Source organism: Amphibalanus amphitrite, unplaced genomic scaffold, assembly GCF_019059575.1.
Source record: "Amphibalanus amphitrite isolate SeventyFive unplaced genomic scaffold, NRLGWU_Aamphi_draft 000350F_arrow, whole genome shotgun sequence".
Lineage (NCBI taxonomy): Eukaryota > Metazoa > Arthropoda > Thecostraca > Balanomorpha > Balanidae > Amphibalanus > Amphibalanus amphitrite.
Genome location: NW_024881845.1, coordinates 198332 through 213952, shown reverse-complemented (window position 1 = coordinate 213952; position 15621 = coordinate 198332). Strand labels below are relative to the sequence as shown.

The following is a 15621-nucleotide window of genomic DNA, read 5'->3' as shown; positions in this document are numbered from 1 at the left end:
TATAGTAGATTCTCCGTCATTTTCACTCTCTGACTGCCTCAGCTTCGTCAAGCCTTCTCTGATAGGCGAGAATTTTTGTCTTGCGATGACCTTTTCTGAGCGTCTTCTTACCCGTTCCTCACTGTCTGGTTGTATTTTATCCTGTCTGGGTCTTTGGCCTGTCCTGTCTCTTATCTTTACGCATCGTCTAACGATAATGCCTTCATATTTATTTACCTTGACCACGTCCTAATAATTGTGTTGACATTTGTTTTATGGCTGCCCAGCGTCCACCTCCCGTCATCGATCACTCGTTTCTGCCGCGCTGTGCCCGGCGACAACCCCACCCCACGGAGCTGTCGCCTCAGTGTCCTGCACGTCTGTTCTCTTCCTGTCTGCTCCATGGGTGAGGCTTATCCCCTCCAGCTGCCTGGTAACTGTCAGTCTGAGTCTGAGGCTTCTGCCTGGTAACTGCCCCCTGTCAGCTTTGGCTACCTCCGGACGAATATTGCTGGCATGACGAAACTAGCCGGCTGGTCTCTCTCTCTCTCTCTCTCTCTCTCTCTCTCTCTCTCTCTCTCTCTCTCTCTCTCTCTCTCTCTCTCTCTCTCTCTCTCTCTCTCTCTCTCTCTCTCTCTCTCTCTCTCTCTCTCTCTCTCTCTCTCTCTCTCTCTCGCTCTGTCTTTCCTCTCACTGTATGCCTATTTCTCCTCTATCTCACGCTCTTCCTCTCTCTCTCCATCTTTCCTTTTGGCGCGGTGGTATGGGTAACAGGTCTAATGGCCCGGCGAGGCGCTTGGTGTTTCACGCCTCCTCCCTTTCTAGAGAGGCTCGAATGCCGCGCCAAGGGCGAAGGGACCTATTAGGATTTCTGGCACCAGCAACGCGTTGTCAAAGACTGAAACGTCGCATGGTGCGAATGGGCATGAGAGGATGCTGTTCAGGAGGAAGCATGATTGACGACTGAGGGCGCACATGACAATACGAGTATATGGATTAGATGGCTTGCTTTGCTCGGGTGTAAGTTGCACTTAGTAGTGAAAAGAACTTTGATGGACAATTGGTGCGAATGTTTGTTTTGTCTATTGGCTGACTTGATGTGGCTACGAGCTTCTCAAAGATCGTTTGGAGATCGGCAAGACAGTTCTGAGTCTCTCTGTTCCTGGCTGTATGCCAGCTAGATGAGCGAGGCTATCGTGGGACCATCTCCTCGCGGGCTCCTTGGGTTGTGCGGGGCGTGGTGAGATGAAGTGATGGGAGGAGCTAACAGCGATGAACGAAAATTTCGGGACATGCGTCATATACATGTTATATTGATATATAACATGTATATACAATATTACAATATTATATATTGTACATGTTATATTGAACGCTGGGTGTGAAGATTTACTCTTGTAAAACAGTCCTCATGCTAATTCAGACCAAGGAAAAGGAAAGATGTTTGATCTAAAAGTAACAAATTGATAATGGAACTAAATCAATAGACAAACCTCTAATTTCTCTATAAAAAAAAACTCCCGGATCCCACTGAACCCCGTGTATGAGCACTAACCAATTACGTATGTACCTGAATGGTACCGCTCCCCGTCCATGCTCCCTCCCGGCACGGGCCACTGTTGTCTGACGAGCGTGTCCGTGTGTCGGTTTGTTGCGATACGCGCCTGTTTATTTATCTGTGACAGCTGGCACTGCTGTTCAAAGAACAACTCACAGCTAGACGAATGGCGCTATCGGCGACAGGAACAAACAAATGGCCGCCAGTGGCCGCCGTCGCCCCTCCGCTGTCTCGTTGAATGGTGTCACTGATGATGCTTGTTTGGCTATTATGTGATCGTGGAGCATCATGATGTGTCATCTGGGGGACTCTTGGCGTTTCTGCAGCCTGTTGATTGGGTGAGGTCCCACACGAGCGGTGAACTTTCGGATTGCATTATCTGCTTACTCTTCACAGACGAATAATAGCCATGCGACATAATACACATATCCTGATGAGCGCTTATTGGGCCAAGTCCCCTTCCCCTTCTATCTAAAATCAGCATCACGACGCCGATGACCACTGTAGTCCGGGCGCCCAAAAACCCCAATTCATCATCATCAGCGTCACGACGGTCCCTCTTAGTTCACGGCCTGGTGTGGCGGTGTAGCGATCTGCGCCCGGTCTCTGTCGCTCTCCTCCTTAGACTCTGTCGCTCTGTGCCCAGTCCTCTGTCACTGTGCGTCTGGCTCGGTGCCACCGCGTGTCTCTCGTGCTGCGCGTCGCGCGCGCCGAGCTCGACTGACGTGCAATGTGCGTGCGGTGTCCTCCTCTCCTCCCCGTCGTCGTCGACGCCCGTCGCTACCGACGCTATCTGAGCCGCTGCCGTCGCTCTGGGCTGTCGCGGCCCCGAGGGAGGTCTAGGGAGCTGTCACCGGGGAGCTGAGTAGAGGGGGGATGGCTCCACTCTCGTTGGAGAGTGCCGGGGTCCTGGTGTGTCCTGCTGAGACCGCTGCGGGCACAGTGAGGAGGAAGGATGGTGGGGGAAGAGGATTCTCCATGGATCTGAGTGGAAGGTCAGGATATCTCTACACTGTAGACCCAATGACATATGAACATTGAACATTTATTAAAAGATATTTTACTATCGAAGCTGGTGAATGAAAATGGCAGTGGTAAAGTGGATGAACGGTTCAGAGTAGTCATCAAAAAAAAAAAAAATGGTAATAATAAACAAGCTGCAGACCAGGTGCCCTACAGAGGTGTAATGTCACCGACTGATGGCTATTGCTGCTGACATATGCTGTTGCAGGCTATGGTACTTTCGTTCTCAGTGGCGCACGGTGACAGTCTCTACGCGTTGTAGATGGTTGTGACGCACCGTTCGCAGTTGCGGCGCACTGTGACACGGCCCTGCGCAGCATCTGTCCCGTTTGGCAGCGCATACCGGCCGGTGCAGCTGCCTCTCGGCACTGTGAACGATGGTCTTCTCCGGGCTCGGCAGACGAGGGTGATGTATCGGGAAGTATCTGACCCGACCCGACCCGGATCCTGACCGGGAAGGGGGGACACAGAAGATGGTAGTGGGTTGGGTGGAGGGGGGGGGGGGCTGGAGGCTGGATACTGGCGCTGCGTTTCGCGTAGTGTCGCCTCATGCATATGGTTTTTGACGACTTGTAAGAGACTACATTAGCGACTAGAAATGTGAAAGACTTGTAGCTACGTACCCATATGGTTCCGTTACCCAGTCTTAAAAGTCGGCACGTCGGCACTTCTCTCTTTTTACTGTTGGCCGCCACTCTCGTCAGTTCGCTGGCCACCCTCAGCAGATATCGGGAATGGGAGCAGCGACTCGACCTGTCAAATCCTAGACGCCATGGTCAGCAGATACGAGTAGACCTGCGGTATGCCCCTTCCTCGTCTCGACGTCTCTGACACAGCGTGACGTCACGTTACGCCCCGTTACGTTACGTTACTATGACGTCACAGCCCGGTTGCGTAACGTGACGTGGCTCCGTTTCCGCCCGTCACTGACTTGGTCCGCCGGTTTCGTCGCGATGGGACCATCGCCAGCCGAGTCCTCATTGGCCGATTGTCGAAACGGATCGACGAGTGATGACTATGTGTGCTGGCGCTCGTGCTGCCGTGATAAATTCGAGTGTCGCGGCGTCGGGCCGGCCTGGCGGCGCGCCGTCCGTCACTGAACGAACGGAGCGCTCGCCGGATTGGTACGGACGGGGCGGACCCGGCGGATGGTATATTTAGACGGATATGGACGGCGGCGGCCGCGGGCGTGGTGGTCGGTGACGGCAGACCAGCTGACTGCCGGCAGCAGGACTGTGACGTCAGTTCAGAGAGGGAAGCTGCTGCTGATGGTGCGGTGTTCCCTGTAGGATATCGTGTTTTTTTTTTGCGTTTGCTGTGCCGGTTTTCTTTGCTGCCATGTGTAGGTACAAGTTTGTGTTTCGATACTTGATGAGCAAAGTAATTGACAAGTTAGGAATTACCGTAGCGACTTTGTAAATCATCCAACAACGTCTCAAACTCTGACCATAGCCCTCCTTCCTTGCAGGAATAATCTACGGTCTATGGTTCTTCTACGAGGCCCAGTGTAAAAGGATGGCCGGTCTACTGGAGAGCCTATGTCAGTCATCAGCGGGCGGTGGCGGCGCGCCTGGATCAAACAAAAACTCCTCCATAGACCTACTCACACTCTTCAAAAGCGCCTCAGGGGTGAGTTGTGTCGGATCGGATTCGCCGGAAGTCGCCGTGATGACGATCAAGCTTGGTCTTCCTTGCCCTGGAGTTTGAGAGTCTCTTCGTGGTGTGATAGATTGATACCGAATCTAGGACTTGCTTACTTATCTACTAGGCATGATACTGGCTCAGTTTCAATGTGTCATTGCCGGAGTCTTTGTGTACTATCATGTGACATGTTCTATAGCTACAATTGGCTTACCGGACTTGTCAACTTGTCTTCTTGCAGCCTCAGCCGTCTCAGCAGCAGCCACAGCAGCAGCAGTTGACACCACAGAAGCCCGTCAAAGGCCAGCAGCAGCGGCAGCCGCCGGCGGGGGCAGCCGGATCGGGTAGCAGGCCCGAGACACCCCGGGATGACCCGGCGCCGCCGCCCACACAGGCGGGACAGATCAGCATAGCCGACCTCTTCGCAAAGGCGTCACGGACAGGCCAGGTCAGTACGGGAAACAGAGAGCACAGCGCTGTTCGTGACCTTTTTATCATTACCGACTTGCTTGAGTTTCTAGGTCTTTGATTAATGAAAAGTACTTGGGTTGTGCTGTTGCTAAAGCAAGCCCCAAAACACCATCAATTAGCTCCCATTTTTGAAAGAAGCTGTGACTTGCTGATGAAAGACGGCCACTGAACAGCGCTAAGGATTGCGAGTTGTATGTCTGGCTGTCTCGGCGTTCTTAACTGACTTGATGGACCGGCGTGGCCTGATGTGTGTTTGACTGTCCTCATGGTCCGCCGGTAGTGTTTATTTTTCTATGACCGTGGTCAGTGTCGAAAACTGGGTCATGTTTCGTTCACTGCCACCAGTGCTTTCATGTTTGATTTGTTATCAATGTTGTTTGGTTATGAGTGGTCGAGAACTTTGTTTTGTTAGACCATCTTCCCATCATTGTTCTATCGTCGTATCATGAAAGGCTTAAACATGTGTGTGGTATACTTGTATAGCCTTAAGTATAGTCTATTTTTGTGTGGTATAGGTACTTGTATTCACACCCATGGTCAATGTGTACACTTTACTCTCTAAACTCTACAATTCGCTTCATGTTCCGTTGTCGACACTTTAGAGGCGCAGATAGCACTCATAATGTTGTGGCGGTTTCACTTTTGTTGTGTCGCTTACCTATTTTTACACGAACATTTTCCTCCTAAAAGACGGAAATCTGTGACGCACATGAGGTAGGAGTCAGACAATACTTTGCGGCGTCCCGTTTTGGTGTTGCTATTTACGGAGCTTGGTGATTTCAAATTACACATCATTCCTTTAATCTGTGTTATTGAGCTTTCCAGCATTTTTTCCGCGTACAAAAATCCAGCGGTCTGCCTCTGTCTCTACTGACTGTATCTTACCCTTCCTTCAGGTGCTCATTGGTAAGCAGACGGCCCGGTCCATCTCTGTGTCGGAGGTAGAAGACGCCATGCCGGACCTGGGCGGTAGACCGCGGCTGCCCGCCCAGCCGCCACCGCCGCCCGTCATCTCGGCCGCGCCGCCGTCAGGTGAGGCCGCCACCGCTATCGCCCACCGCCTCCGCCTCCGCCTCCGCCCACCCTATCCCGCTCCTTGTCATTTTTCCGCCTCGCCTCAGTCTAAGCTGTCCACCACGATCAACCTGTTACAATCGTCACCACATGCGACAGTGTCCTTCGCTCTTTTACTTGCTGCGACCACTGCGTTTGTAGTTGCCACTGCCGCTTTGCCTTGGAAGTTGTGACATTATTTGTGAATCAGTCATGGTAAAAGATTGGTGCTGAACCAAAAGCCACTGTTTGCTCATTAATCAGTAACTGTTGTTAGGTTTAGTATTGGTTCTGACTTCTTATTGCAGTCCAGAACCCACCAGCGGCCTTTTACGTCTTGTGATCCGTTCCAGGCGCTGCCGCCGTCCGCCCGGCAGCCCCGGTCCGGGAGGCGGAATCACGAGACGTAGACCGGATCCAGGAGCTGTTCAAGAACAACCTGCAGCTGGGCGGCGCGGAGCCGCCGGCCGCCGCTCCGGCCCCGGCTCCGGCTCCGGCTCCGTCTCCGTCTCCGGCAGTGAGCCACCAGACGGCGGCGTTCGCGTCGCCCGTGCCGGTTCCGGACCTCACAGCGGTGAGTTGGCCTTTGTGGTAATTTTGTTTTGTTGTCGGAGGAGGAACTTAGGGGGGGGGGCTAGAAATAGTGTTGCGATGACGATCAGAAGAAATATTTGTGATGTTGGGTGGGCGTTGTCATCTATACGTGTGCCCTGACTTATACATCCTGCATACTTGTACATCCTGCGCTGCTAGCATTGAATTTTCTAGCCTTTTGCTACTATAACTTATTTCTCATTGGTCTTTTCCCGGTCCCCTGTTCACGCTATTACATCTTTTGTCAGAGTCCTCTCCGCTCTTCCACTCAGCTGGTCCTTCTCTGATGGATAGCGTCAGGTGCACTGTTGGCTAGAGAGCCGGCTCGACTGTTACAAATACTGAGCCGCATTGTCCGCGGCCCCTGCCTCCTCGTTGTCCCCTGTCCCGACCCCCTTCCCCTCCCCGCCGGTCGCTATCCAGTGTACTGAATGTCACCCACTGAATGCTGGCACGGCTCTGAAGACTTCAGATTACGGACATGTGTTGGTAGGAGGCCCAGGTGCTGCCATCTAGCGGGTGGTCCGAGAAGCTAAGGCTGTGAACGTGACTTTGAGATAAATGTTTTCTTCCTTATGAATACGCTCATTCAATCCATCATTCTGACACTTGACAGTGTGAATCATTTATTTTGTGTGGAACCTGAGAGCTGTGAAGCCAGAGCCCGTTGTCTCATGTGAAGCGTCCGCCAGTAGCAGGACTCCGGAAAAGGCTTGCAGTTTCAGTCCTTTCAAGAATGTCCCCCCTAGTCCCCCCCCCCCCCCCTCTCCTCTAGTCCTCTTCAAATCCCATGCAGTTTTGTAGTTTTCTCTGACAGCTCATCTGTCCAATACTTTCCTGACTGTACTTTTGCTCAGCCCGTCCCCGCTCACGCTTCTGCCCAGCCCCCTGACTCTCTCCCCCTCCACCCCCAGCCGGTCGGCTCGGGCGTCTCTGTCACTCTCATGTCGCCGATGATGTTCTCCGCACTGGCGCCGCCTAGCGTCGACCTGGGAAGCTCAGCTGGCGCCGGTGACCGCGCCGCGCCGCCAGCCGCGCCGTCGCCCCTGCTGGCTGATCCAGCGCCGGTCGGAGACGGTGACCTGACCGAGGTCACGCCCCTGACCCGGCGCCAGCTGCTGCAGGCGTTCAATTATCTGCTGAAGGTGAGTGCTGCGGATCTCAGCGGTATTTGTGGTGTTGATTGTTGAGTATGTTCGGTATCATTGAGTTCTGTGGCGAGGTCGAAATAGCGGAAAATATGGATATTACCAAAGTCATCTTCATTTGCGTCTGAGGTCAAATGGGCTATGTAATTTATGTAACAGCTCAATTAGATTTTAAGACGGTTGCCATCTTCCGATATGCTTGTAGAAGAGTTTTGTGGTTACTTTAGGGATTTAGGGATAATCCTGGACCCACACAATGACACTGGTTTGTCTCTCGCCATTTCAGAACGACGATGCGTTTTTGGGCCAGTTACACGAGGCTTACGTCAAGTCACTGACAGAGAGCTTCAGAAGGACCTGATTCACTTGGCTGTGTCATGTACCTGACAAGAGGGACCGCCCCCGCGCCGCTGCTGACTGAGGTCTGGGCAGCCCGGCAGAGGGGTACAGTCCTCTGCGGCGTCCCTTAGGGCCAGGCCGGCAGGGCGGGGCGGGCAGCGGCGACTGTGCTGTTTTACGTTGGCCTACTGCGGCTCACCGGTGGTTTTGATAGCGTTTTACCGGGCGGACAGAGAATGGGAGGACGGCGGGCAGAGGGCGGGAGGGCCGCGAGGAGAGGGCCACTCACGCTACCCGTTCGGAGAGTCTATTTATTTCCGGCTAGGATGATGACGTTTGATGGCGCACGGTGACGTTTGATGGCGCACGGTGACGTTTGATGACGCACGGTGACGTTTGATGACGTACGGTGACGTTTGATGACGCACGGTGACGTTTGATGACGCACGGTGACGTGTGACGAGAGCTGTGTCCGTGTCAAAGTGAACAGCCGCTGGGCAATACAGAAGGACCGAGCAGAACGGTGTTGTATGGTGTGGCACCGTGGGGAACATATGGCTTGTTGGGTAGGGGCAGGAGACATGAGCTGATGGATGTTTGGAAGAAATGAGTGCCAACTGACATGTTGGTCCATAAAGATATAAGGAGTGAAGTGCAGCGGAGCCGCTGGGATTCATTCAAGGCTGCGCCACAAGAGTCCATTCATGTTAGATTAGTTTCAAAATAGGTCAAGATATTGGACTAAGATGCTCCGATTTCAAGCTCAAAGCGATTAAAACCGTCGAACCCTTCTTCGAATATATTTCTAAACCTATGACTTTTCGGAAGACAGCCTGTACCTGTTCCTGATTCATCAGTGATCAGATCATTTGACGTGAAGTAGGATGTTCTGCCAAGTAATGACATAAGTTACTATATGGTCATGGGCTGTCACAGCCGGGTATAATTACGCCCTGCGCGGCCCGCGAAATAATCTCGGCATGACTTTACTTCGATTCATGGTGGTCAGTACTGCCGCTTAGAAATCCCAGGCTTGTGTATAGGTCGCGGTCAGCTGCACAAAAACAGGTTTTAGCATTTTACAGGCGTCCGTGACGTCCATCTGTGCCAGGTCATGGAATTTCCTGAGTCCGGCGTATGCTGGGGACTCTTCTCCGTAAATGATGCAGTGCTTCAAAATCAATGCTCAAATTCACCAATGCATTGGTTTAGATAGCAGGAACGCAAAAGTAGCGTGTATTGGCAGCCGATCAGGTCAACGAGGTCTCTTTGTGTAACTGCTGCTGTTGCGTCTCGTTCACACTGTGTATCATGCAATTGTCTGCATGTGCCCAGTTTATCAGTAACTCGACATCCGTGCGGTAAATCCACTGGTTTGGTGCCCACGTATATTTTAAACTTTAAAGCATTTGCCGTTCGTTTCGAATATACGAACAACCATACGAACATATATTGAACAATCCACACTTCCTATATATGCCACATCCAATGCGTTTCATGATATGCCCTCGTTCAATGATATCGATTAGGATGATTTCACGTTACCTTTGTTCATTCCCGTTCACATCATAAGTCAGCCATTCCTCTTCACATCATATCACTCCAGTTTACAGCATCTATCGCATCACTCCTTCCCACACCCTCCCACTCTGTCATTTACCGGTCACACTTGGGTCTCCACAGCACTGAGGATCCAGTCGGTAAAGTACGACACCTTGGTATACATTCCCGGCTCGCGGCCGCAGCCCTTCGGATGGCTGTGAGATACCACTCCATAGACCGCAAACAGGCCTGAGTCGAGCAACGGACAGGCGAGCGGCCCGCCTGAGTCTCCACCGCATGAGTCGCGGTTGACACCCTCGTCAGTAAACCCTGCACAGAACATGATTTGCGACTGGAAACGACGCCCGTAGGCCTCTGGTGAACCGCAGTAGCTGTCGCTGACGAGGGGAATCTCGACTCCGCGTAGGACTGGAGAAGTAACAGTGGCCTCGCGGGACGTTTTTCCCCAGCCAGAGACGTTACAGCTAAGGGGTGGCTCGAGGGTTTGGGCTGGGCGAAGACCTTGGTACTCGAGGCCCGAGCGAGGAACGCACGCTGGCTGCACCAGCTCATCAAACTTTATCAGTCTGCCGTTTGACGGGCGCAGTTGCAGCATCATGATGTCGTTGGAGAAGGTGCCTCCGGCCAGGTCAGACAGGTAGGAGTCGTGGAACTTCATGTTGACCACGGAGAAGATCTGCAGAGAGTTGGAGAACAGTCCCAGGTCGTCAAAGTCGGTCTCTCCCACGCGCACCTCCACTCGACTGATGGAGACGTCTCTCAGACAGTGAGCGGCAGAGAGCACATGTCTATCGGTGATGATGGTTCCACCGCAGCGGTGCACGTAGCTGTGACCCTCCCTGACCAGGATGCGCGCCTGCCACGGGTACTGTCCGGGAAACGCAGCCTCTCCGCCGAGAATACTCGGCACGGGGGCTGGGGCAGTGGCAGACAGCGGCACCCGTCCGCAGTCCGTCGGCAGGAGCTGGGTCCGGCCGTTGGCAATCATGTCCGCCGCCGCGCCGCCGGCCGGTCGAGGTCCCGGGGAGCCGAAGAGTTTCTCAATGGCCGGCTCGGCACCGACACTCAGGTCTCCGCCGCCGAACCGGCCCCCTTCGAGCGCATCGCTGATGTTGCGCACCTCAACACCACCGAAGGCCGCTCGATTCTGCAGCGCCAGGATCACGGAGTTGGTGATACTCGCCAGTCGACTTGCACTTAGGAAGTAAAACGACCACGAGGAGTCCTTCATTAGATCCCCACTAGGAGTGCAGGAAGCACTTCCCGGACGACAACCAAGGATACAGAGCTGCTTCTGCGACTGGTAGCTGAAATGACGGCAGGCGGGGGCCCGTAGTGCACATCGCGTCGCGCATGTCTGTCGCGATACGCTACGTAGTGTTGGCTCGTCGGAAGTGCGCATCCCGGGTAGGGACTGGAACGCTCGACTGTAGATGTCACAAATATCCTCGTTCTCGTCGCAGTCCAGTGGGTTATCGCTGGCACGGCGGTGTCTGGGAGCTGTCGGGGGGTCCATGAGCTCGGATGGAACGTTCAGCTGGAGAGAAGAGTCCGCTGCGAGTCCCTGGGCTGAACCCTGGCTACTCAGCAAGAGAAGCAACACCACTCCATTGCAGTACCGATGCACGCATTGCAACGCCATGTCGAGTCGATTTACAAGTTCGGTGTTCTCCACTCGCACACAAAACTAAAACCACCGGCCACCGTCCGCCGTCTGTACACAGTCACAGAATATTCGCACCACTCCGCTCTGGACTGCCAAGGCCGGCTCATCCGTATAAAACCGGTTCTGACCGGCAAGCGCGGCGCCAGGCCCGGACATGCAGAGGAAGCTCGGCTTTTCCGAGTTTACCGTGTCATCACATTGAACCTGTGCCTGCCTGTGGGTATCCCCGTCCTTGGCGCCTAATTCCATGACATGTATGGTAGTCGCGCCCACTTCCCTTCGAGAGGAGTTGCTAAGATTCAGTGGTACGACCACAGGTGTTCATAAGGCACTGTAACTGCCGCGTTGATTTGGGTAAAGTGTTTGCTGGCTTACATGTAATTAGCCAAGCGGCGTGCCGAAGGGCTCGTAGCGTTTCGTGTTACCGGTTACGTAATGAAATGAATGCGATGGTTCAGATGTGTGGGTACGACCAGGTACGACTTGTTTGTGACGTAGGGGCTGGGTTTTTAGCAGGATGCTATTCTTTATCAGCCAGACAGTACCTACCTACTATAGCGCCACATTTGACGAGATACTGTGAAGTTACGTGGATTGACTGCATCACGCCTTCATTACACTATGCAACAAAAAATGAAAAATTTTCTGTTTCTGGAAAGCGACCGAATTTTTCTTATTCATTGGGTCCTATTATAACCGAAATGGGCATTAGTTTTGATCTGAAAATGCTTTTCCGGTTTTCAGAGACGATTTTCGATTTTTGGCCCCGAAATTCGGTTTTTGGCCCACCGTGTCCGATGTAATTGAGTAATCGACTCGCGGTAACTTTCATCGCCTTTCCTATGCCACAAGCTTTCGAATGATATCTGGTTTTGCATATTTGCGTGCAAAAATAACGTCATAAATCTATGTTAAAGTAAGAAAATGTTGAAATTTTGTAAAAATTTGACATTTTTTTCCGATTTCATTTCAAAATAGAGGAAAAACTAAAGGCCCCATCCAAATTCTGAGCCCAGTTCCTTGAAGAGCATTCAATTTCCCTTCGGAAGGTACCTTTTTAGTGCATTTTATCGGATTCCTGTGGCGTCCAGATTGAGTTAACCTAAACACATATCCTAAGTCATATCACATAGCATTAACCTGATAACGTATGTTAACGCCATAGGATCAACGAGGGGTCAACTGAGGTCATTTTGTTGACCCCTTGTGACCTCGGGTCACACGCAGGAACTTACTTTTGAGCAGTCCTGTCGCTCAGAATATTGATCTGTTGGGGCCCGTTTTTCAAATGACTCAATCTGGACGCCACAGTAAACCGATAAAATGCACTAAAATAGTACCTTCCGAACGGAAATTGAATGCTCTTCAAGGAACTGGGTTCAGAATTTGGATAGGGCCTTTAGTTTTTTTCTCTATTTTGAAATGAAATCGAAAAAAATGTCAAATTTTTACAAAATTTCAATATTTTCTTACTTTAACATAGATTTATGACGTTATTTTTACACGCAAATATGCAAAACCGGATATCATTCGAAAGCTTGTGGCATAGGAAGGGCGATGAAAGTTACCGCGAGTCGATTACTCAATTACACCGGACACAGTGGGCCAAAAACCGAATTTCGGGGCCAAAAATCGAAAATCGTCTCTGAAAACCGGAAAAGCATTTTCAGATCAAAACAAATGCCCATTTCGGTTATAATGGGACCCAATGAGTCCAAAAAATCGGTCGTTACTCAGGAACAAAATGACTGTTGCATAGTGTTATATATGTACACGGGGTAAACCGAAACACCTCATTTTGCGTTGCTTTATCTGAGATAAAACCGTGCCCGATTTTAGTCCTGACAGACTCGGAGGTCAAAAGTACGAGTACCGGCCATCCACCGAACGAAGTTCGCATCACAGCTCGTGCCATGCTCGACATGGGCTAGCTGAACTTAGCGTGACGTTCTCCAGAGCATGTTCGGTGACAGTAGCTGGCTATAACAGTATGTAGTTACGAGTTATATGTATGTAGCTGGTACTCTTTCCCATTTCCCAAGCCCCGGACCACAGGCCGACCAGACTCCAGCGCTCCAGCGCGGCGTAAGTGTATTGCTCCGATCCGCGCTGACATGCTCCGATCCACGCTGACACTAGCTCAGATCAAATAAAGTCATCAAAAAGAAAACAAGGCCGCCACACAAGTCTCTCTCGCTGGCAGAAGCTGCGCCGTGTACGGGACGGCGGCGGCGGCTCCGTCCCGGCGCGACGGCAAAAGCCGCAGATTGGCACAAATGGTGTCCCGCCCGGTCGGGCCGGCCAGCGCTCACAATAAATACCGCTGGACGCTCTGGCCTCGACGTGCGGGCGGCCACAGACGGCGGAAGGCGAACCTCACTCGCTCTATCACTCTCTCCCTGTCGCTCCCGTTGCTCTGTCTCTCGGGCGGGTTAGTGGGGCGGCCGCCGGCGCGGTCGCCCGGGCGCGCCGCCATAAGGCACCTGATCTCATCACTGACACTCAGACTGTCGTCGGGCGACCTCAGTTCACACCTCGACCTCGAACGGCGAGCCGGGGATGTCGTTCTCGCCCCAGCGCACCACCAGGATGTACTTGCCACGCTCCTTGACCGTGTAGAACACCTGGTACTGGTTACGGCCTATGTGCTTGATGTGAACCTCCTCGCACGGGTTCTTGGGGCCGAAGCAGCCCACCCACAGCATGTCTTGACCTGTGGGCCGAGAGAAACATCCAAGTGAGCAATTCAGATGACTGTGAGAAAATCAAGATAACTTTAACATGGAAAGTCGGTCGAATCTTCAACGCGTTCGATCGACTTAGACTTCCATACGATCGAACAATCAAACAGCATTGATCATGGAACCGTTCTACGAGCATTAAATCCGAAAGTCCGTTCGGATTCCATGCTGTATAATATACACAAACCTGAAGGAAATCATGAGTCCTTCTGCTCCTCTTATAAATTATTTCGTTCAATATTTCGTTCTATCACCCTACCATTTATCCAAATTAAAAACTACCCCAATCAGCTATACGAACCGCCGAGGACCGTCTATCTCACCTGCTTTTCCGGCGTCCACGGTGAACTGGTTCTGTCTGCCCACAAACGCCTTCTTCAGTCCCATGCCCTTGGAGGTGACCTTGGTGGCGTCCGAGTTGAACTTGGGCATCGAGGGTCCCTTGTTCTCCTGTTTTCGGGCGGACACCTTCTCGATGGTCTCGACGACGACCAGCGACTGCTCCTTGGGACCCCGCTCGGCCAGCTCCTCGCCTAGAGAGCAGATAACAGGGTTAATCAAGAGCGGTCGAGGACGTGACATGAAAACTCGAACGCTCTATTTTGGCACGATATTCACAAAAGAGATATTTTCGAGTAGCATTATATTATGTAAATATGGCGTCACAAAATGTCACTTCTGACTGACGTAGGTACCGAAAATTACACGAAAAATCTGCCTAAACGCTAGATGTTTCAAGTTCAGACGTCTAAAAGACGTAAGACTGTTGCATCTTACTTCTTTCAATACTAACCACCAAACCCGCTCTCTTCCATTGTCACTTACCATCGACGTCCACCTTGAAGGGCGACCCGGCGATGTGGTAGCCATCGTACTTGATGCCCACGTAGTAGTGGCCGGGGCTGAGCGGTGTGTAGCGCACCTTGTATCCTTCATCGACCTCGGTACAGTCCATGGCCACCTGGCGGACGGCGGGTGAACTAATGTCAGACGAAGGAATAAGGCCAGAAAGTGAGAGGATATTATGCAGATGGCTGCTAGACATTAGGTCATTACACATTAAAGGTAGTGTGCCAGCTTTCTTGGACCGTATGGAGTTAATGGCCCAGATAAGGAGAACCGGATTTTTAGAACTTATCCATACCTTCAAAACTCATGGAAACTTCTTAAATTCTTCAAATTTTGAGTACCCCAGTGCGAAATTCGCCCCGACGGGTTGTCGGTCGTACCCCAACCACATTTCACACCACTATGAACAACAAATGCACACACTGAAATCGCTATTACCGATATGTTCATCAAATCAAGTTTCGATAAACCCGTTCATCATCATCTCCTGCGGTTTCGAACACGCCTGTTAGGTGGCTTCTGATGCTCGTCGAGGTCGGAATTTCCAAATACGCGTGGTGCGTCGGGCCGCGCGCTCTGACTTCGGCCAAGAAAAATGCGTCAGCTGATCATTGTCATTTCTGCCACTTGCGTGTGGTGAAATGGGGTCATAACTTATAAGACGGCTTTTTCATATCAATTATTTTACATAAAATCATATTTCAAACCATAAATAATGTTCGACAGCCAAATAAAAGAAACAATACCAATACGGGCTTACAGTTTAAGGCTCGACATTGTGTTGTCTACGATTAGACAGCTGATAACTCATTCCCGTACGTCGTATGGTCGTAACACTATAATGACCTTTGCTTATTGTCACAAGTGCGCCGCATTCGCGATTGTTGCCCGACGCCTGTTTGCAGGTGAGCCCACTACAGTTGTTATACATATCTAAAAACCGAAAAACTTTTAGGCGAAAAAGGCACTATTCCAGGCCCATTTTTGATTTTTTTT

At 51.7% G+C, this 15621-nt stretch overlaps 3 protein-coding genes across 7 annotated transcripts in view; 1 reads left to right on the top strand and 2 right to left on the bottom strand.

The window, feature by feature from the left end:
- LOC122389244 (mRNA-decapping enzyme 1B-like) overlaps positions 1 to 8327 on the top strand; it is a 36529-nt gene extending 28202 nt beyond the window's left edge. Inside the window, exons 5-10 of the mRNA XM_043381101.1 lie at positions 4029 to 4189; positions 4443 to 4649; positions 5569 to 5704; positions 6079 to 6299; positions 7234 to 7464; positions 7754 to 8327. Coding sequence (XP_043237036.1) covers positions 4029 to 4189; positions 4443 to 4649; positions 5569 to 5704; positions 6079 to 6299; positions 7234 to 7464; positions 7754 to 7828 — 1031 coding nt within the window. The 3' untranslated portion in view covers positions 7829 to 8327. The remainder of the gene's footprint in view (positions 1 to 4028; positions 4190 to 4442; positions 4650 to 5568; positions 5705 to 6078; positions 6300 to 7233; positions 7465 to 7753) is intronic.
- A 1142-nt stretch (positions 8328 to 9469) lies between these two features.
- LOC122389250 (transmembrane protease serine 12-like) lies at positions 9470 to 10600 on the bottom strand. Its single transcript, XM_043381111.1, has one exon. The coding sequence runs from the start codon at positions 10598 to 10600 to the stop codon at positions 9470 to 9472; it is 1131 nt and encodes a 376-aa protein (XP_043237046.1).
- A 2496-nt stretch (positions 10601 to 13096) lies between these two features.
- The window catches only part of LOC122389239 (filamin-A-like), a 119739-nt gene continuing 117214 nt past the window's right edge, over positions 13097 to 15621 (bottom strand). For all 5 annotated transcript variants that reach the window (XM_043381077.1, XM_043381078.1, XM_043381079.1 and 2 more), the window contains 3 exons: positions 14602 to 14737; positions 14100 to 14309; positions 13097 to 13748 (listed from right to left, as the gene is read on the bottom strand). In XM_043381077.1, the coding sequence (XP_043237012.1) occupies positions 13564 to 13748; positions 14100 to 14309; positions 14602 to 14737 (531 nt within the window). In that variant the 3' untranslated portion in view covers positions 13097 to 13563. The remainder of the gene's footprint in view (positions 13749 to 14099; positions 14310 to 14601; positions 14738 to 15621) is intronic.

Coding starts and splice junctions, on each gene's coding strand:
- LOC122389250 (XM_043381111.1), bottom strand. CDS start 10,600: ATGAAGGACTCCTCGTGGTCGTTTTACTTCCTAAGTGCAAGTCGACTG.